The 21,800-nt window shown below is 46.1% G+C and overlaps 1 protein-coding gene and 1 long non-coding RNA gene across 3 annotated transcripts in view; one reads left to right on the plus strand and one right to left on the minus strand.

Annotated features, from left to right (window-relative positions):
• LOC102461558 (sodium/glucose cotransporter 1-like) overlaps nt 1-15,106 on the minus strand; it is a 56,843-nt gene extending 41,737 nt beyond the window's left edge. Inside the window, exons 1-3 of one of the 2 annotated variants that reach the window (XM_089775200.1) lie at nt 14,355-15,106; nt 9,915-9,986; nt 866-970 (exon numbers count right to left, since the gene is read on the minus strand). In XM_089775200.1, coding sequence (XP_089631326.1) covers nt 866-970; nt 9,915-9,986; nt 14,355-14,441 — 264 coding nt within the window. In that variant the 5' untranslated portion in view covers nt 14,442-15,106. The remainder of the gene's footprint in view (nt 1-865; nt 971-9,914; nt 9,987-14,354) is intronic. The other variant, XM_006125425.5, reaches the window with a different exon arrangement.
• Nucleotides 15,107-15,165: 59 nt separating this feature from the next.
• LOC112546181 (uncharacterized) lies at nt 15,166-20,753 on the plus strand. The gene is made up of 4 exons (XR_003089826.3): nt 15,166-15,257; nt 16,182-16,222; nt 19,199-19,306; nt 19,953-20,753. It is a non-coding gene; the product is annotated as an uncharacterized LOC112546181 (long non-coding RNA).
• Nucleotides 20,754-21,800: the final 1,047 nt, after the last annotated feature.

Genomic DNA, 21,800 nt, shown 5'->3' on the forward strand with positions numbered 1-21,800 from the left:
CAGTGTCTGTCCGTGGTGAGCCTGCTGCCACTCCATGCTGCTGCCCTTGTATCACAGGCAGCACCATGAAGGGCTGTTTTTAAACTGGCTTCCCTGGTGGACTGGCTGCTGCCTGCCCCCCGGCACTGCTGCCTCTGATAGAAAAGCATCAGCACAAGGTGGCAGGGGGCTTCCCGGGAGTGGTGCCGGGAGCGCACAGGCTACTGGCTCCGCCCCCCAGGGATTATCGAATAGTCGTGTAACTGCTAAGATTTCATGTGGCTACACGACTATCCGATTACACGATCTGTAACAACCCTAGGAAATACAGCACTGAGGGTGGATTAGGAGACAGCTTCTGCATTTCCGGGCTGATGTCTCTTACTGAGCGGGGAATGAGAAGACAAGTGGGCGGGGCGGAAAGGTGCAGGCAATCCCAATTTCCTCACTGCCTGGAGGGAAACAAAATATTCCCCTCCCCCCAGCTCCACCCTCCAAAACAAGCTACTGATGAGATCAGAAAAGCTGCCCGTTCGGCCTGGTATCTGGAGATGTTGCTTATAACTATTTGAAACACAATCAAGCAATTAAAGGACAAGGACAGAGTGGGGGAATTCAATGTATTGAGGGGGGACACCTCTGTGGGAAACTGGTTTCCTAGCCCATTGACCGTCCTGAGGGTGGGAGTGCTGAGAGAGGCCGGGGGGATGGGAACCAACACTGTTCTTGCCGTGGGAGTTGCTGCCAGATGCCAGCTCTCGGGGAGGCAGCGCTGGGTGAGGGCTCTGACCGCACTCAAGTGAGCCGGAATTTCAGACAGAGTGGCCTGTCTGATTGCTTCAGGTATCCTTGAGTTACAATGTTTGCTGAAACGTGCGCCACTTACATTCCATTCGAATCCGCCAATGGCGATTCCTGCAGCCGCTCCCGTTCCTGCCAACCCCACGAAGTGCCCGCTGCCGATGTTACTGGCAAACAGAGACGCACCGATCTGGAAACAGAGAGAGAACAGACTTGGGTCGCACATCCTGGGCTCGGAGTCTGGCTAAAATAAGAGCTGTATTGGTCACAAATACCTTTTAAAAAGTGCTTGTGTGGTGTTTGGGGATTTCCTGTCTGCCATCACTATGAGAACTGAGTGCCTGATTTCTGCTCTTAAAACCCAGCATTGCAGCCATCATCCCTATAGGCCAGAAGGACTGATCAGAACATTACACATTAAATCAGCCAGAGGGGACACTGGTGAATGACAATACTCTTTCTACGTTTTGCATTGTCATCGGACACTTTTAAAATGCCACACAGTTCTTTCACCAAGAGAGATAGGCACGTACCTCTCAAGCAGCATAGGCTTTGTTGTACCGAGGAATCACCTGTGTGTTCTCCCTCCCCACTTCTTGATACTGTGCAATTAGTTACCTATTGAACCTTGCATATCCAACAATTATTTAGGCATCTTTCTGGGAACTGATGCACATAGGCTGGCCTGGAGAGCAGCACAGCTACGTAGCAAGGTTGCCTGATACTTTAGTTTTCTCATAAGATATGTATGAGCCAGACCCAAATGCCTGTCGTCCTAGGAACAGGCATCCCACTACTAGGCCAGGTCTACACTGGGGATGTAATAGTGCAGTCAATTAATAAGCATGGTTAATCAGTAAGGGTATGTCTACACTACCCCCCTAGTTCGAACTAGGGGGGTAATGTAGTCATTCAGAGTTGCAAATGAAGCCCAGGATTTGAATTTCCCGGGCTTCATTTGCATGATGCCGGCCGGCGCCATTTTTAAATGCCGGCTAGTTCAGACCCCGTGCCGCGCGGCTACACGCGGCCCGGACTAACTAGTTTGGATTAGGCTTCCTATTCCGAACTAGCTGTACGCCTTGTGGAACTAGTTCGGAATAGGAAGCCTAATCCGAACTAGCTAGTCTGTGCCGCATGTAGCCGCGCGGCACGGGGTCTGAACTAGCCGGCATTTAAAAATGGCGCCAGCCGGCATCATGCAAATGAAGCCCGGGAAATTCAAATCCTGGGCTTCATTTGCAACTCTGAATGACTACATTACCCCCCTAGTTCGAACTAGGGGGGTAGTGAGACATACCCAAAGTTAATGCTATAGACTACATACATTTCCCTCCCCGTCCTTGCCAGTAATTTTTTTAGCAGCCTGGCCAGCAGCCCAGCTTGTACTGGGTCCAGGACCTACACCTGCTGCGTCCCTGCTGCATCTCTGCATTTAAAGTGTATTGGGAGCTGGATGGGTAGGAAGCCCCACTCAGTTCTAGCTCGCACCGGGTCCCACAAGGGGAGCTGGTTTTAAATTGGCTCCCCTTGCAGACCAGTGCTGCTGTGCTGGCAACCTGTGCTGCTGTCGAAGCAGCAGTGCAGAGTGACAGGGGGCTCCCTTGGAGTGGGGCTGGAGTGCACTGGCTGCTGTCCCTGGGGACTATAGAATAGTCAACTAACCGATAAGATAACTCTGGTCACCTGAGGAAGTGGGCTTTTTTTTAAATGGCAATTGCCTATCTCCTAGAACTGGAAGGGACCTTGAAAGGTCATTGAGTCCAGTCCCCTGCCTTCTCAGCAGGACCAAGTACCATCCCGGATGAATTTTTGCCCCAAATCCCTAAATAGCCTCCGCAAGGATTGAACTCACAACCCTGGGTTTAGCAGGCCAATGCTCAAACCACTGAGCTATCCCTCCCCTCACAAAAGCTCTTCATTCCATCTACATGTTTTGTTAGTCTATAAAGTCCTACCAGATCATTTGTTGTTTTGTCTATAAGAATTCGTGAGGTTACTTGACTATTAAATTAACCAATATTTACCATCCCTAGTCTACACTAGGGGGCAATGTCAAACTATAGTATGGAACTCCAGCTATGTGAATACTGTTGCTGGAGTCCACAAACCTTAGTTCAAGTTGCTGTGGTGTCTCCACTGTGAGAGATCAACAAGAAACCTCTTCTATCAACTTCCCTTACTCTTCTCAACCCAGTGGAGTACTGGAATCAATGGGAACACACTCAGCAGTTTATTCAGTGGGACTTTACTAGTCCCACTAAATCCACCTCCCGGGAGATCAATCCACACACCATCAATCTCCTGATAAGTATATAGATAAGGCTCTAGTCCCATTAGAGGGTTTCGGAGGAGTCAGCGGGTGTTTATCATATACAGGCAGTCCCCGGGTTACATACAAGATAGGGACTGTAGGTTTGTTCTTAAGTTGAATTTGTATGTAAGTCGGAACTGGTACATATTGTAGGGGAAACTCTAGCCAAACATTTCTCCAGAGCTCAGTTTTATTCTCCCACACCTCACTTCCCTCAGTCCTTTATTCTCAAGCTGAGGTGTCTGCTGAGAAAAGCCGCTCCACGTCTCCCTGGTCTGCTGGGGAGGGGCGCTAGCTTCGCGTCTCCCTGGTCTGCTGGGGGGAAGCAGCTAGTGCGGGGTTGCCTCACCCCATTTGTAAGTAGGGATCCAATGTAAGTCGGATCCATGTAACCCGGGGACTGCCTGTATATAGTAACCCAATGTCTGTGAGTCTGTAACACTGAAATGCTGGCTATTCCCTCTGGGCGGCGCTGCTGCCTCCCTGGCTGTTCCCTCTGGGTGGCACTGTTACCTGAGTCACATCTTTCACCTCGCGCCGTGGCGCTTGGCTGATTTCTCTGCCACTCAGCCGGGCTGCCATGGGGGAGCAAGTGGTGCAAGCAGCCATTGGGCACCGCGGTTCTCATGCAGCACGTGGAGTGTGGCGCCCAAATGAAGAGAAAGCGAGAGACAGAGAGAAAGGCAGGCGGTGGAGGAGAGCTGGGGGGGGAGGCAGTAGGAGGAGGAGAGAGCGAGAGCAAGAGACCGGAGGCTCAGGAGAGAAGACTGACGTGGAGGAGAGACCTGAAAATCCCATTTTATGACGGGCTAATTGGCAAGTTTACTACACTTTTCTTTTCCTATCAAAGCTTCACTTTGATTGAATATTTGGTTAGTCTTTTTTACCTTGAACAGTGGTGGTTTCATCTTAGGCTACAATTAAAATGTTTCTACCTCATTCCACCCCTCCTATGGACAGAAACCAAAATATTTATGCCCCCAACCCATCTCCTACAACCTGCCTACAGAATTGCTAAATTAACAAGTAGGAAGAAAAATCAGAATAAAATAATCTTTCACATACATAGCGGTCAGTGATATCTATCCAGTGAGCAACAGTGAAACATGACTTCATTCAACTGAAGTGAAAATTATCTGCATGTCACAATACTCTCCCTTCTTGGACTGCTGGAAATTTTCATTTACTGTTGCGCCAATCTATGGCCTGTCCAGCCCATAAATTAATATATCTCTGACCTGAAATGGGAGAGCTGGGTTTAATTCTTGTTTTAAGGGAAACACACACACAAGTCTCCAAATATTTCCTACTAAGTAGTCACTAAACTCTTCAAGTTATTGTTAGACTTTTCATACATAGATGACACATTCTTTGGCTTTTGTATTCCTTTCAAATTTATTTCTTAAAAAACACAGATTCGGCTCTGATGTTTCTTTGTGTAGCCAAGTTCCCTTGCATATAATTTGAGAACAGAAAAAGGCTTAGACTTGTTTTTATTGTAGATGTTTACTTGCAGGGCCTTGTCAATATTGACAGATTGGCCACATAATGAAGATCTCAAGATTTCTGTTTGTCCAAGAACCGACAAATAATCTCCTAAGAAAATATATTGCCTCCAGTTATCTGGCTGAACTCCTCACCCTTCCAAATACCAAAAAAGGACAACATTCAGTTGCATTCAACAAAGGACAGGGAACACGCACCATCCTTTTTCCCCTTTATCTCCAGCTTATGCCCCTTCCTTGATTTAGCAAGGAACAGCATGACAACTGAAGAATGAAACTAACCCAATGGAAAATTAATTTCTAAAACTAATTTTTGGGATTATATTTTCTTTTATTCTCCATTGCACACAGCAATCAAGTCTCAATAAGCCAAAGTCCAAAGGAAAAGTGCCTTTATGAAGCAACATCCCCGTGTACAGACTTGGGACACTCATCTAGGTTTCCCAGGAACATTCCCAGTTTAGAATCATGCCACGGCTCAAAGTTGAAATCAGGAGTGGTATTTCTCTAACACTTTACAGATTACATTAGATGTCACAGCATCAAGCCTGTATTTCTACTATATTTGAGCTTTTTATCCCCACCTCCCATCATAGCTATGTGGACTGAGAGGCCTGAGACCAGTGCAGACTAAAACCAGGGAAAAGGTTTTTTAGAATCTCACATTCCCTTGTGCAGAGTAAGCCTTCAGGATGGAATTGTTGATGCAAGTGTTTAGCTAGGGGGTTGAGTGTTTGCTTGTTCAAGTTTCTTTGCTTTTATCGTAGCTGGTGGTGGGAAGAGTGTAGAGGAAGAGATTTCCAGTGAGGTGTTGTGGGGAGATGTAGGTGTGCCAAAGCCAGAGATTAATGAGATGGTAGCACAGGAATGTAGATCCTTCTGCTGCCAGGAGCTCACAGAAAAGGGAGACAAAGGAGGCTTGAAGCAAAGGCTGATCCTAGAGATAATTCTGGGAGTGCAGGATCATCCCCTCTGGCCTCAGATCCGCCTCCTACTGGGGCAGGAGCTCAGGTGATGCAGAGCTGGCCACATTGCTTTGTATCCCTGGGAGAGCCCCCCCATGCCTGAGGAATTCCCAGATGCGGCTTTAGAGCCTTGCAAGGGGGTTTACCCAGGCCTGTGGGTTCTGATCCAGGGCGGTTTTGTGTTGCAGACTCTGGGTTGGATTCCCCACCGCTTGCACCTCGTGCCTTCATTTGCATCTGCAGAAGGTGACAGTGTTTTATGCTCACTAATCACAGGTATAAAGAACTGCGCAAGGTGCCAAGCAGCAGAGAATCAGGCCTCCTGCATTTACTGTCAAGCAGGGAGGGGTCCTGATTCACAGTTTCATGGCAGTTAAGTTTACCGTAAAATAAGTTTGAGATTCTCCACTTCTTAACAGTTTCTACCAGTATCTGAATTTTCTCGGTCCTCATCTACTCATGAGATCCTCTTCCTGATAGGAAATACAATGCTCCAATATTTAAAATGGCCATTCCGCCCCTGTCCCAATGCAGACTACACTGACTGGAGACAATGAAACAGGCAGGGATTTCTGAAAGCTGTTCTGAAAATTCCTTACAGACAATAAATATTTCTTTAGTTCTCTAAGGCCCCATTCCTGCAATTCTATCCATGTGGAGAGAGCTCTGCATCAAACCCCCCTCAAGAGCAAAGGTCCTGACACAGAAGTCCAATTGCAGTAGCAGGGGTAGGTTTTATAACAAATCACTGAAGTTTCCTTCCAATCTGAACTGTAAAGTTGACTGTGAAAGTACCATATTAGCACCTGTCACAATCTGGGATGCAATCCAGACTAGTGAGATTTTATGTCACCACTGCCCTGCAGCCTTGGGCACCTCATAATGCTTTCCTGCTGTGGCTCCCAAACCAAGCCCCTCACAAACAGTTTTCTGCCAACAGTAGCTTTGGTGACTACTTGCAGGATGATCCCAACACACTCCCAGTCCCAAATTTCCCCCAGAAAACATGCTTTCTGCTCTGCCCAGCCCGCTCCTGGACAGTCCCATAGTAGAGGTCCATTTTCTCTAGGGGCCAATGTACAACAGTTTGCTACTTGAACTGGCATTATAAAACAATTCAGCTTATACACAACACTGGATGGCTGTGTCTAGACTGGCAAGTTTTTCCGCAAAATCATCTGCTTTTGCGGAAAAACTTGCCAGCTGTCTACACTGGCCGCTTGAATTTCCGGAAAAGCACTGACGATCTCATGTAAAATCATCAGTGCTTTTCCGGAAAAACTATGCTGCTCCCATTCGGGCAAAAGTCTTTTTCCGAAAGACTTTTGCGCAAAAGGGCCAGTGTAGACAGCACAGTAGTGTTTTCCGCAAAAAAGCCCCGTCGCAAAAATGGCGATCGGGGCTTTTTTGCGGAAAACTGTGTTTAGATTGGCCACGGATGCTTTTCCACAAAAAGTGCTTTTGCGGGAAAGCGTCCTGCCAATCTAGATGCTCTTTTCCGAAAATGCTTTTAACGGAAAACTTTTCCGTTAAAAGCATTTTCGGAAAATCATGCCAGTCTAGACGTAGCCGATGAGTTTTGATTAAAGAATAAATCTAGTTCATTTAACTATGAATAGATAGGTTTTAAGTGGTTTCCCAGAAAAACTCCATAGTCTAGACATAGCCAAAGTGGGAGAACTTGAGGCTTTTTGCACCTAAGTGTTATAGTCCAGTCACCCTCAAATGCATTTTGTTGAGGGTCACTCCTAGATAAAGTCCCTTCAAGCTGTGGAGATGGGGCCTTGGAGGCTGGTGATGGAAGAGGTACCCTGTTTTGAGAAACTGCTCATCTTCGCACCTTCTGGAGGTGTGAGGAGGGGGCAGATGTCTTGGTGCTCTCCTCCTGCCTGCAAGCACTGACCCCAGCACTCCCATTGGCCGGGAAGGGGGAATTGTGGCCAATAGGAGCTGAGGGAGTGGTGCTGGCAGAGAGAGGCCCCCCCACCTTCAGAGGCCACAGGGATGCATTGGCCCTTTCTGGGAGCAGCGTATGGCTGGATCAGGCAGGAAACCTGCCTTAGCTTTGCTGCATCACCAGTTGGGAATCACCCCTGGTAAGGGCTGCGCAGCAGGAAGCCGCCCTCCAAAAGCCAGCACCCCAAATCCATTCCTGAGTCTGAACCTCCTACCCCAGAGCCAGTACCCCCACCCCCTCCTGTTCCCCAAACCATTGCCCCAGCACTCTACAGACTCTCGTGCACCCCAAACCTCTGCCCCAGCCCTGACCTCCCTCCCAGAGCACTCTGTACCTCCTACTGTACCCCAACCCACTACCTGTCACTCCTTCACGAGCCAGCGCCCCACACAGCTCAGTACCAGCTTGGAACCCCCTTCTGCAGCCAAATTCCCTCTCAGAGCTTGCCTTCATTGCCACCTCCTGCACCCAACCCTCTTCCCCAGGCTCAGCCCCTCCCACATTAGGAACTTCTCAGTCGCAGCCCAGAGCCTGCACTACCCTCTGCCGAATCCCATCCCCCTGCCCAGCCTGGTGAAAGTGAGTGAGCAACAGGGGAGAGATGAGGGAAGGAAGGGTGTGCAAAGCAGGGCTTCAAGCAAGGGGCAGAGGCTTGTGGAAAGGGCCAGGTATATCCTGGGTTGCCCCTGAATTCAAAAGGTGATGGGTATAAAAAGGTTGCGGACCTCTGGTCTTGAAAGCTTTCTGCTTTGCCAGGAAGTCTCGTGCCTAGAGAGAAGGTGGTTAATGGCAAGAGCACTAGAGCACTCAGAAGAGTTATGTACTAGTCTCAGCTCTGCCCCTGGTTTGCTGTGTGAGTGTAGGTAAGTCACTTCACCTATGAACCAGATCCCCTTCTTAAAGCAGGGATAAAGACATTTACCCACCTCTCTAAAGTGGTTTTGAACCCACAGCTGATACATATTTTTAGAGCAGTGTTTCTGAAAATGTGCCGTGAAAATCACTTTGAATAACACATTAACTGGCCGCCCTGGTTTGTTTATTTACTGGCACCTGGCCACAGAGCCTTGTAGCTCCCATTGGCTCTGTTTCGCTCTTTGGGGCCAACGGGAGCTGCAGGAAGTGGCATGGGCCAGGTGGCCAGTTAATGTGTTTCTCAAAGTGATTTCGTGGCACACTTTCACTAGTACAGTTTTAGAGAGTTTGTGTGCCTGTCTGTGAGTCTGTCCATCCATCTGTCTGTTTGTACAAGAATTCCTCCTAAATGGTAAGAGCGAGGACCACCAAATTTGGTAGGCAGCTTCCTCTCCTCCTAACTTAAACAAGGTCAGGGCTTGCTTGCGCCAGGAATCCAATTGTTTTCCATGACAGGGGGCTGAGAGCAGGGACAGATCTTCTCCACAGTGACCACTGAGGGCAGCGTGCACAGTACTGCAGAGTGACCACAGGGGCAGCCATTTCCAGACGAGAGCGGCCAGCTGGGGCCAGAGCTCTCCATGTGACTTGTCTGCTCCTAACCCCTCCCCACCGGGCCCTCACTTCCCAAGGAGCCCATGCAGCCCTAGTCCCCCAACACAGCCCTTGAGGGACTGTCAGAGCCAGAGTTGGGGCCAGGCCATGCAACCCTAGCCACTCCCCGTTTCAAGGGCTTGCCAGGGCGGGACCACACAGCCCCGGTTCCCCTGATCCCCACAGGCCTGCTGGGGCTGCTCCAGGCAGTCCTGCCCCCTCCGAGGGCAGCACCATCTTTGTCACTGCAGGCAGCTCCAGTGAGTTCCCCCTCCCAGCCCCTGCCCTAAATCCTGCACAACCCTTCCTTGCGGCTGCGCCCTCCAAACCTCCCACCCTCCTGCCCTGAGCCTGCAGCACACTCAACCCCTTCTCGTGAGCCCCCACACACCTCCCAGCCTCCTGCTCTGACTTCTGCTCCCCCCTACCCCACAACCAACTCCCTGTTCTAACTTCCTGACCTGCACTACTCATGCTGCCAGCTCCCACACCCAGAGCACCTGAGCAATGACGGGTAAATATTCTAGTTCTGTGTAAGTGCAAGGTGCTATTACTATAAACCTACACTCTGATTTGTTATCAGCAATTTATTGTGAACATTCCAGGGTTCTCGCCTTGCCGTGGAGGACTAGATTTGCATAGCCACAGCGAAGGCAATAACAGCAATTCCCCAGAAATCATGCCTACAAATCGACACCTCCCTGTACCTTGAACCTAACAGCGATCACCTCACATGAGCCAGGTCCTCCACCAAACACACCGGGGTCCAAAGAAGGTAGTAAATGCAAAACATTCAAAAAATGCTGAAAGTGGCACGCAGCCAAACATTACGTGTGCAGTGAACGTGCAGCTATGCAAGCACACTGCGTATAATGCAAACTCACCGGCCACCACACCATGCTACGTCCAGCCAGGAAGAATCCACCCACTGTTCCGCGGTTAGACAAGAACATGGCCTAGAAAAAGAACAACTGGTTAAAGTTTTCAGCTCTCACAGGCAAACTTTAGCCTGGTGACATCAACAACCGGAGCATCGATGAGAATGAGGAACCAATGTCATGTCCAGAAAGCATCAAGGAAGCAAGATTTTGAAAGACCTGACAATGACGGAGGGGATGTCTACACTTGCAGCCTATTTCGGAATGGGGCTGCAAATGTAGGCATTCAGAATTGCAAATCAAGCCCGGGATTTAAATATCCCGCCCATGATTTGCATCTTCCCGGCTGGGCGCCATTTTTAAAATTTACAAGCCCGGAATAACTGCCCACATCTACACGCGGCAGTGAAGCGGGCACTCAAAATAAAGCCCTATTTCGAACTACCTGTTATTCCTCCTGTAATGAGGCTTAACAGGTAGTTCAAATGAGGGCTTCATTTCGAACTCCTGTTTCACTGCCACGTGTAGACACGGGCAGTTATTCAGGGCTTGTAAATTTCAAAAATGGCGCCCGGCAAGGAAGATGCAAATCAAGCCCGGGATATTTAAATCCCGGGCTTGATTTGCAATTCTGAATGCCTACATTTGCAGTCCTATTCTGAAATAGGCTGCAAGTGTAGACATACCCTGAGCAATGATTCTTATATTGATCTCTCAGGGTACATCTACACTACAGCACTATTTCCAATTAACTTAATTCGAATAGTTAATTCGAATTAAGCTAATTCAAAATAAAACATCTAGACACAAAAACTATTTCAAAATAGCGTTTTGCAAGTCCACACTGAGTGCACCCTGAACGGAAGTTAAGGGTGGCTGGACCCAGTGCCGGCAGGGCATCAGGTTAGGACCTGGTGTGTGGGGCTGCTGCCTGAGGCTAACTGAGCTCCATGCTTAAAGGGACCCTACCCCCACCCCGGACAGACAGTTCTCAGGGTCCCCCGCTTGCTTGTCTGCCTTGATGAGGGAGAGCAAAGCAGTCCTGTCTTGGCGTGCCCTGAGTGCCCGCACTCGGGACACCACAGCACTCGGCCACATGGAGCCAGAGCTGCCTCTGGGCATGCTGGTGCATCTCGTGGGGTCGTTGCCATCAGCCCGGCTGCACTTGCTGCAGGCTGCCATCTGGAGGGGCTCATTGGGGGGCTGTCAGGATCCAGGCAGCCCTGAGGGAGAATGTCCATCCCAAGGAGCCCTCAGAGCCTCCCCGGTCCTCCCCACCATGGGCTCATGCCCCATTCCTCCCTCACGTCCTTCCACTTGCCCCCCCAGACTCCCTTCCTGATGTCAAATAAAAGACACGTATGTTCAAAAATAGAAACTGGGTTTATTGAACAAAACTGGGGGGGAGGGATGAACTTCTGGGGAGACTGGGAAAAGGAAGTGGGAGAGGGGAAGAGAGAGGGTGGGAGAGGGGAGGGGGAAACCTGGGAGGAGGGAGATGGAAGGGGGAAGCAAGGGGAAGAAGGGGGAGGGGAAGCTCAGGGATCAGGGTTGCGGGTCTCGCCAGACAAACTTGACTTTTATGCTAACCTGCTCCTGGGTTCACATGTGGCCTTTGGTGGCCAGGCTGGCAGCTATCCTGCCATAGACGGCCGCATTCCTCTGTCTAGTGTGGAGATCATGGACATTGGGGGCATCCCCCCCAAGCCTGAATAAGGTCCATGATCTCCACCCTGGACCAGGAAGGAGCTCACCTTCTCCGGCCCCTGTCAGGCTCCTGGGAGCTGGCAGACTGCCCCTGGGGAGCGGTGGAGGGCTGGCTGACAGTGACTTGCTGGCTCATGTTTTGGGGCCACTGGGTCAGGGGCCCCGGTGGCCACTGCTGGCTCTGGGCTGGCAGGCTTGGAGCTGGCACAGGCACTGTGGCCAGGGGCTACCCCTTTAATGGCTCCGGGGCTGCGGGAGAGGAGAGTACGTTTTCCTGATTGTGGCCACCAGGGCTCCCTGGGAAGGCTGGAGGCCCCCTATTTTGAAATAAGTGTCTACACAGCACTTCTTTCGAACTAGCTATTTTGAATTTGTTACTCCTTGTAGAATGAGTGCTCCACTATTTCAAATTTATTTTGAAATAGCGGTTTGGTTGTGTAGATGCTATTAAAGTTCATTCGAAATAACGGCTGTTAATTTGAATTAACTTTGTAGTGAAGACATACCCTCAATTAACCATTCAAGAGTAATTGCTTTAATTTTCATCACAGGAAGCCTGCAAAACCCAGCTCTAAACACCACACATGTTCAAGAACAATTGTACAATAAAAATAAAACACAAGAAATTCCTCAGTGATCACAAAGGCCTTGCCTGCAGGCTGTCACTCATGGGAGCATTCCTTCAGGGGAGCAGGGTGTAAAACTGCAAGTGTAGTGAGCTTTATGGTCATGCACTAGAGCTAATTTACCTAGCCTTCTTACTCAATATTAGCAGGCGCCAAACTTCCTTACAGGAAACCACCTGATGGCAATTAACCTGTTCTTGGTCTGATAATATCACCTAAGTAACCACACTGCACTTTCTAACCTTTCTTCGCTTTCACAATGTAGCCACTGAAGAATTATTTCCCTTCTCATTTCACATGTCAGGAGTGACTTCACAGGAAGTTTCCCTCACACTTTTCATAGGGCCTGACCCGTAACCGTTTGCAAATAACGAGACTCCCATTCCTTTGGATCAGACCCAGAAAAGGTGCGAGCAAAAAATGAGCAGGATCATTGATCCCAAAAGAGAAACAAGACAATAAACAGGGACACATTTCACTACATACAATGGCTGAATGGAAACAGACAACATTGCCATGGAGAGATGTTTAACATTAGGCTTCTTAGCAACTATTCTAAACATGCAGAAACTTCCACACTTCGGTGCCTGACCTGCCACCTGCCAGCCCTCTTCTGCCCCAGGAGTTCATGGTACAAAGAGTTACAGTCATTAATAAATTACAATAATCAAAATTCAGGTCACATTGTACCTGTAAGGCACAAGCCTGGTTCCCTCTCAGAGCTCCCCAAGAGCCAAAGGAAGTGTTTTGCTACACCGCTCCTTAGAGGAGAGCGTGCTACATCTGCCTGGGTCTATGGCAGCCTGGCTAGCTGGTGTGGGCTGATGCGGGGCTCATGGTTCTGCCTTTTTCCTCATTCTTCCCGGCTCTTTTTGAGGTTGTTTGCACCCCAGCACGGATGTGAAATGAAGAAACAGTTTCATGAAAGGTCTGGGACCTCACTTGTTTTTGGCCTTGGGGGGCGGGGGGCGGGGGATAAAAGGACAGGCTGTCTGGTACAGTCCAACCCCTGGTGTCCAATTCACTCAGCCAGAGGGACCGGGGCAGGTACTTCACGACTTCAAAGTGCTGAACAAACATTAACTAGTTCACAGGCCTCCAAAGTTAAAATCACTTTTCAAAACTCAGTCAGGCTGCTAGTGCAGACGATTTTGTCTGCAGCTGCCTGCTCTGTTCTCGGGCATGGACGCCTGGTGATCTCCGGGGAGCGCACAGCTGCTGAAAGGCAGGGCTCCCTGTCTCGCTCTGCTCGCTGCTGGCTTCTCCAAGGGACGAGCAGAATTCTCCCCAAGGACGGTCTCTGATCTCTCCTCCGAGAGAACACACTCTGCTCCTGAAAGGGGCATCAGCTCTTTAACCTAGTGGCACACACGTGCGCTCCACTAAGGCAGCATCAATGCAAACACTCTCTGCCCTTTCCCTCTGAACAATTCCGTCTCTAGACTTACATTGCCCATTAGGTAAGAAAGAGTTGGGTTTTTTCCCCCCTCAGGACTTGTCTAAACTAACAATTTGTTTGCCAGCAGCTGGGCTGTGACTCTAAGCCGCATTAGCCTTTTGGAGACTAGCTTCAGTGAAATCCTCTGGGCAGAAAGCTGTCCTTCTCCTGTGTCCAGACCACGTCTGGGGTCTCATCCATTTCACATCCATCCTGCAGCAATGCCCATCCGCCACTCCATTACTGTCTCTCCTCCACCCTCAGCTCTGCTCTCGTCCCCACCATTTACAGTTCAATCCAGTGCTCACCCCCTTCCTATCTCAGTTCACCCCACTGCAACCCCCATTTACCCCTCCTCTCGCACTTCATCCCAATTCCTACACCACTGCCAATCCCCAGAGCAGTCTCCTCTGCTCCAGCGCCCCAGAGTCCATTTCTACCAGAAATCTCATCACAACCTCCATCCTGTTCGCTCACAATCCAGGCCTCATACTATGTCTTACTTCCCCAGAGAATCCCAACATCATCTCCATCCTGCCACCTTTTTATCCACACACCCCTCCCTCCCGAGTGAAGCAGCAGGCAATTTATACAACTGTAATTTTAATTTACGATGCCATTTTCCTAGAATCCAGTAAACTACATTTTCATTAAGAAAGAAAAATGCAGACTTACCCATATCCCCACGGCCAGGGTTACCAAGAAATAGATTACTATGACCATAATGTCTGCGGGGTTATTGATTTTTGTAGAGGACTCCATGTTGCCTGCTTCTTTGGCTCCTTTCCTTCTTCTACCCTTATATCACCTCTTGCAGATTTGGGGGAAGGATAAACTCCTGTTATCCCCGCCGTCTTTTATAGTATTTAACTTCGATTCTCTTATTTCCTATGGGGTGCAAGCAGAAGCCGGTGCTTTTTCTTGAACTATGGTTCCCATGAAAAAGCTGCTCCCCTGTTAAAACTGTTGCTATTTTCATAGGCAAAGAAAATCCCAAGTTCACTTCCACCACAGAAGGCACTCCATGCAGTTGTAGCCCAAGAGCAGGTGCCTGCAAAGCAGTGAGCCGTAGAAGGAGTGGCTTGCAGTTAACATACTCAAGCCAAACTCTGTTTCTGGATACGTTTTCTGCTGCGGTGGTTTCTGGAAATCTGGTCACAGAATGAATTGTTTCCTTCAGAACAGGGTCCTTACCAAGACCAAAGTAAGGGCGGCCAGGCAGTTAGAGAAATGTCAAGGTTCTCCGAGCTGACACTCCTGCTATGCTTTCCCTCATCCTTCCCAGCAAGAATGCACAATGGGGGGACAGCCCAGGATTTCTGGGAATAAGCAGCTCACTTTGAACTCTTGTGTTTAGATATTTACAGAATGTGTCCGAGCCATTCAGAGCAGGCTCAGGAACTTGCTGGACCGTTAATGTTGATTTTGAAAAGTCTTGGAACCTTGCGGAAGTTCCAGGAGACTGGTAGAAAGCTAAAGCTGTGTCAGAATTTAAAAGGGGAAAATCGGATGGACCAAGTAATTAGAGGCCTGTTAACCTGAGATTGATCATTAGCAAGATAATGAGTGACTGACATGGTATTCAATTAATAAAGAATTAGAGATGGATAATATAATGAATGCCAATCAATATGTGTTTATGGAAAATAGATCCTTTAACATAATTTGATTTTTCTACATGTGATTGCAAGTTTGGCTGAGGAAGGTGACACTGTTAATCTAATACAGTGTCTCTCAACCTTCCCAGACTACAGTATTTCTTTCAAGAGTCTGATTTGCCTTCTATATTCCCAAATTGCAACTCACTTAAAATCTACTTATATACAATATTGGATATAAAAATACAAAGCATCACATCACAGTATCGCTGAAAAATTGTTTATTTTCTCATTTTATCCTATAATTATAAAATAAATCAATTGAATATAAATACTGCACTTATATGTCACTGTAAAGTATATAGAACAGCATAAACCCATTCTCTGTAATGAAATTGTAGTTTGTATTGACTTGGCTAGTGATTTTTTTATGTAGTCTGTGTAGTAAAATGAGGGCCTGAAACATAAACCCAGGTATCACTGGCTGGGTATGAGGCCTGAGGCCTAGACAGCAATAGTCAAGACTTTGCCAATATAAAGCGGAGTTAAGCCGTGAGGAAGTGGCAGGCCCTGCTCACAGAAGTTAGCAAGAACAGGGCTGATATTACAGAAACACTCCTACCTTAGAGGTACTGGGCACAGGCCATAAGTACATTCCAAACGGGTCATAACAGAACACCTTGTGAAAAAACATCTCCGCACCAACACCCCCTCATCCCCCACAGAGAACAGAAACATGCTGACCCAGATTCAGGACAGGAAAATTTTTCCAACAGGTTTCCACCTGGGACTCTCAAACAAACAAAGCACCAGGAAAGTTTAATACCCTCAAAGTATTTACATGCACCTGTTTTTAAAATTCGTTTTGATCTAACTTCTATTTTCTTTTATATTATGGCTAAAGGAAATTGGAAGGGAAAGCAATACGCCTTCTCATGGAAGTTTGTGAGTATATATTCTAACAGTTAAGCATTATATTTAGTATAAAATATTACTAATGCACCTCACAAAAAAATGCATGTGCAGCAATTGCAAAAGTTTATCTTGCATTATAAAAGAATCGGTCCCTATTACATTATAAACAAACTAAATTAACCTGTTTATTAAATTTGGGTTACTAAAAACAAGATAAATTTAAAACAAACAAAAAACTTTTACTAAGATAACTAAATTAAGCTGTTTAAAGTTGCACCCTCCAGATCAAAGACACCAGAAGATATCATACCACAAACACACCAGAAGATAACAGCATACAGTCAAGAAATGTCTAAGCATCAAGAAAAGAAAAACTGAGTGCTTTATAAATAAGAGACTGTTCACCTCAATCTACCATATATGGACAATTAAGTTGGCAATCAAGTAGAAATTATTATTAGTTAAGTTAAATTTGGTCGTTATGTAAAACTAGCCCTTGGTTGCTGTATCATTGTATTATTGCTGTATTGTTGTATTATTGCTGTACAGCATTTGCAATGTGCATAGCATTTAGCATTGATAAACTGTTTAACCAACACACAGTTAAAATCAACAAACAAATGGCAGCAAACAGCATTAAAAAATAGAACCAAAAATTGGTGTTTTTTAAAAAGAAAGAAATTAAGTTGCATAAAACTACAAATTGGGTAAACAAATGTTAGTACTAGTCATAATTTAGATCAGTGACCTTGCATCCTAACTCAGGCACACATTAGTCTAAAGAATTTTGTTCAGTGTCTTGGTTCCCAGCAGTAAATCCCAATACAGCAATAATTAATAAATTAGTCATGTCCATTCAATAGGTTATCTGGAAAACAGCATCCATAAGAAATAACTGGATCAGTAAGGGTAACCCATAATAGGAAAGGACAATACCGTTCAGTAATTAATCACAAGACATTTATATATAAAGCCCTCATTTGTAACGTCACTACTCAAAAGTTCTGTTTTACTTCTCCCATACGTAATCCTGTGGGACACACTATAACAGTGCCTATGCCAGTATTCTAAAACTCAACACACTCAGCCTGCTATTAAAACTCATATACATGGTAACTATAAAGGCCCTCATAATAGTGTGTTACTATCTACAGTATCACACCACCACAACACCAAATTACAATACCAAATTGGAAAATAAATTATTATAAGGTTGTGTCATATGCAAACATACATACTATAATATATATGTATGCCCATATACATTACAGATATATATACCATATCCGTATTCATTATTTCCACCACAAGGAACTAAATACAACTGGAAAATAAAACCTGTCCATCCGTCGTATGAGGGAATGTGCAGACTATGGGACAGATGGGGCATGAACGTGTGAGCGACAAAGTAAGATGGCCACATAACAGTGTTTAGCCCACTGGGTCACCTTCAGTCTATGCATTATGCTTTTTTTGGACGATGGGTAAACATCTTCCCCAGAAAAAAACAAAAAGTGGAGCCTGAAAGATGATGGCCTGAAACGTAAGCCAAGGTATCACCGGCTGGGTATGAGACCTGAGGCCTAGACAGCAATGGTCAAGACTTTGCCAATATAAAGCAGAGTTAAGTTGTGAGAAAGTGGCAGGCCCTGCTCACAGAAGTTGAAAGAACAGGGCTGATATTACAGAAACACTCCTACCTTAGAGGACACTGGGCACAAGCAGTAAGTACATTCCAAACGGGTCATAACAGAACACCTTGTGAAAAAAACATCTCCACACTAACACCCCTCCCTCCCCACAGAGAACAGAAACATGCTGACCCGGGTTCAAGACAAGGTCTACACTGACAGCATGATAGATACTGATCAAACCCCCATGTACAAGGTAACGGGTGGCTCTAGGTAATGTCTGACGGAGGCAACCTGATACGTCAAGAGTGATGTGTAATTTGTTTCTCCCTGGGTATAAAGCGCAGTCTTTATCTAGGGGCAGTGATGGATTCCCATATCTTCCCAGATCACACACTGATATCCCTTGTTACAGGGTACGCATGCGCACTGGTTCTGTAGAGTCTACTGACAACTTTCATTATACTTCGTTTAACAATAAACCTGTCTGGGCGGCTTTGATCCTTATCTGATTTTGTGGTCTTTGGAGGCTCTCTCAGAGTCTGCTGTGTTGGCTACTAGTGCAAATCAACACGGCACACATGACCAAGCACACACACATGCAACCAACTGGTTATCATCATTGATGGAGCAGGGGAACGTATGGACAGCATGCCAGTAAACCCTGACTACTACAGACTATTGTAAAAGTAGGCAACTAACTAGATGGGTGGATGTGCCCCGGAAGGCCTCTGTGTGCCCCCAGTTGAGAACCACTGATGGACTTCTATAGGCATCACCCACATTTTGATTAAAAACTAGAACAATATAAAATTAACATTACACGTATTAGAAACTGGCCAACAGATCATACTCAAAACATAATTGTAATGAAGCATCATCATCACACAGCAATGTTTCCAGCAAGAAGCTATAGGGATCCATTTTTGGCCCTATACTTATTCACATTTTAATCAATGACCTAGAAGAAAATATAAAACCACCACTGAAAAAGTTTGCAAAAGATCCAAATGTGAAGAAGAATAAATAATGAAGACTACAGGTCGTGGATAGCTATCTGGATCCCTTGGTAAGCTGAGCGCAAGCAAACAATATACATTTAAATATGGCTAAATGTAAATCCTTTCTACAGGAACAAAGGATATAGGCAGCACTTAAAAGGATAGGAGACTCTTTCCTGGGAAGCAGTAACTGTGTAAAAGATTTTGAGGCAGCGGTAGATAATAAGCTGAATGTGAGCATCCAATATGACACTGTAGCCAAAATGGTTAACACCCTTTTATGCATAAACAGGGAAACCTCAAATAGGAATAGAGAAGCTATTTTACCTCTGTATTTGGCACTGATTTGACCATAACTGCAATACTGCATCCAGTTTTAGGGTCTGCAATTCAAGAAGGATGTTCATAAATTGGAGAGGATTCAGAGAAGAGCCATGAGAAAGATTAAATGACTAAACCAACTTCACAGTGGTAGACTCAAGGTGATCAATCTATTTAGCTTTAAAAAGAGCAGATTAAGTGGTGACTTAATTATCATTTATAAGTGCCTACATGGAAAACAAATATTTCATAGATGGCTGGTGAGTCTCTCAGAGAAAGATGTAATGTGATAAAACAAAAGAGACCGAAAATAAGGCATAACATTTTGACAATGAATAAAATTAATCATTGGTACAATTTACCAAGGATTGTGGAGAATTCTCCATCAGTGGCAATTTTAAAAATCAAGATTGTATGTTTTTCCTAAAGATCTTAAAAAGGGTTGAGGTGGACTTCTATGGTGTCTGTTATCTAAGTGAGACTAAAGGATCACAAAGGGATTTAAGGTGTCAACATCCAAGAAATGAACACAGTTAAGGCTCTTCAGCACCAGGGTTTTGCTCTGCCCATTGCCATCAGTTATCAAGTTCTAATTCCAGATGCACCGTGTGACTTAATATTCCAGCTGCTTTATGAAAAAATACGGTTATGACATGAATATGGGTGCAAGAGGGCTCATGTAACGTATCATTAGAATGGTTGTGATTTACTAAATATGATTATCCCATTTGTATGCATGTATCATTTTTGTAGATTAAGTTGGGACTACTGAGCTCTTTATCTGTAATTTCATATCTACTGCTTCAGATCACACCCTCTGCTGATGCTTCAAACAATGAAGAGGCCACAGTGCTGATGACCGATTAGCAAGAGACAATGATTTGTAAAAGAGCTTAACCTTCCTGGGAACATGAGGGTCAGCTCATGAAGAAGGCTACAGAGACATGTGACAATGTCACTTGATAGTGGAACTCATCTTGATTGCTGTAATTTTCCATAAGAAGCTGGGAGGGGTCACACTTGAAACAAAGGACTTCCGCTTCATGCAAATCCTATTTAAAGGTGGAAATGAGGTAATCCTGTTCGTCAGTTTGCCAGGGGCACCCCACCCAAGAGGACTGTGGGAAACAACTAAGACTGAATTGGGGGGAGGAACTGGACCCTGGCTGTGAAGTTTATTAGGGTGAAATCTTACATGTATCTATTTTTTCAGTGTAGCAAGCTTAGCTTATGTGTTTGTTTATTTTGTTCATTTACTTACTTTGTTGTGTCTGCTACCTCTTATGACCACTTACATTCTATCTTTCTATACTTCATAAAATTACTTCGCTTAGTAATAAACCCAGTGTAACTAATTACTCCCTGTGGGAGCAGGGAGCCTGTGCCTATCTCTCTTTACACTGAGAAAGAGGGCAAATTTCATGAGCTTACACTGTATAGTTCACTGTATGATGTCAAACAGATTTCTCTAGGGTTCAGCTCCTAGAGGAACTGTGTACTTGAGTGCTGAGAAAAGGTCTCACACTGTGCTGCTTACAGTGTATATCCACAGGCGAAGGGGTGTGGCCCTGTCTCTGTGTCTCAGTTGGAGCAGGCTGGAGACAGCCTTACAGGGGGGCAACCTAGGGGAACTAGGTACTGTGGTGTCTGAGCACATCAGCTGATGGTCCCAGCTCATCTCAATGGCCCCAAAATTCAGCAGAGCTTAGGTCAGGTCCCATCCTCATTTATTTGTTCTTTCTTGGGTTTCAGAATTAAACCAAACAAAATGGCTCTAAAAGAGAACTCAGAGGTGGAGCAGGCTGTGACTCAACAGAGTTTCTAGACTCAGTCAGTAATAGACCATGAAAACGGGAGGTTTCCTCCGGAGAGTCCTGTGATCATCTCTGACTGAGCAGGAGGCAGGTATCGCAGCTGCAATCAGAGAAGTGCAGGAAATGTAGGCAACAGGTAGAGGTGCAAGAATATCAGGGCTCTAGGGATATGTGAAAGTGCAGTCTCTACCTCTAATTTACCTCCACACAAACACAATTCATTTACAGTTCAGTAGGCTGCCTGCCAAAATCTGATTGCCTCATTGCGTTTGCCTTGAACAGTACATTCAAAGTACAATAGGCTTGATTGTGATCTTATACTAGTTATACATCATTGATTTGGGAAGAATTACTTCAGATTTTCAGTAGTGCTTGGAATCTTTTCCATCGTATAATTGTTCTATGATAGTTAGCCTTCCTTCCCCCGTAATTAGCAGAAAAACAGGGGAGAGTTTCTATAACTAAAAGATCATCAGAAAGAACCATTAATGTGAAACTGAGGAAGAAACCCATCTTTCTCATCTATCAGCTGCAATGTAATTTAAGTACCTATACATTTACAAGATGCTACCTTCCAATAGTCTTCAGCACAGACCTCAGTTTGTTCTCTAGGTTCTCTCTCTGGGTTCTCATCCACGCCTGTGCAAAGCATTACTAAAGAGACTTCTAAGTAGGGCATACATGTTTAACTAGGCCCACTATTGGACACTTTCAACTTCCTGAAGAACCAGGTACAAAACCGGGTGCTACTTGAAGCAGGACACCAGACTCGAGTGACTAATAATCTGATTCACTGTGGCTCATCCGACATTCCTTCTTATGGGCTCATTTTCAACACCCT

Source organism: Pelodiscus sinensis, chromosome Z (genome assembly GCF_052426305.1).
Source record: "Pelodiscus sinensis isolate ZL-2025 chromosome Z, ASM5242630v1, whole genome shotgun sequence".
NCBI classification, from domain to species: Eukaryota; Metazoa; Chordata; order Testudines; family Trionychidae; genus Pelodiscus; species Pelodiscus sinensis.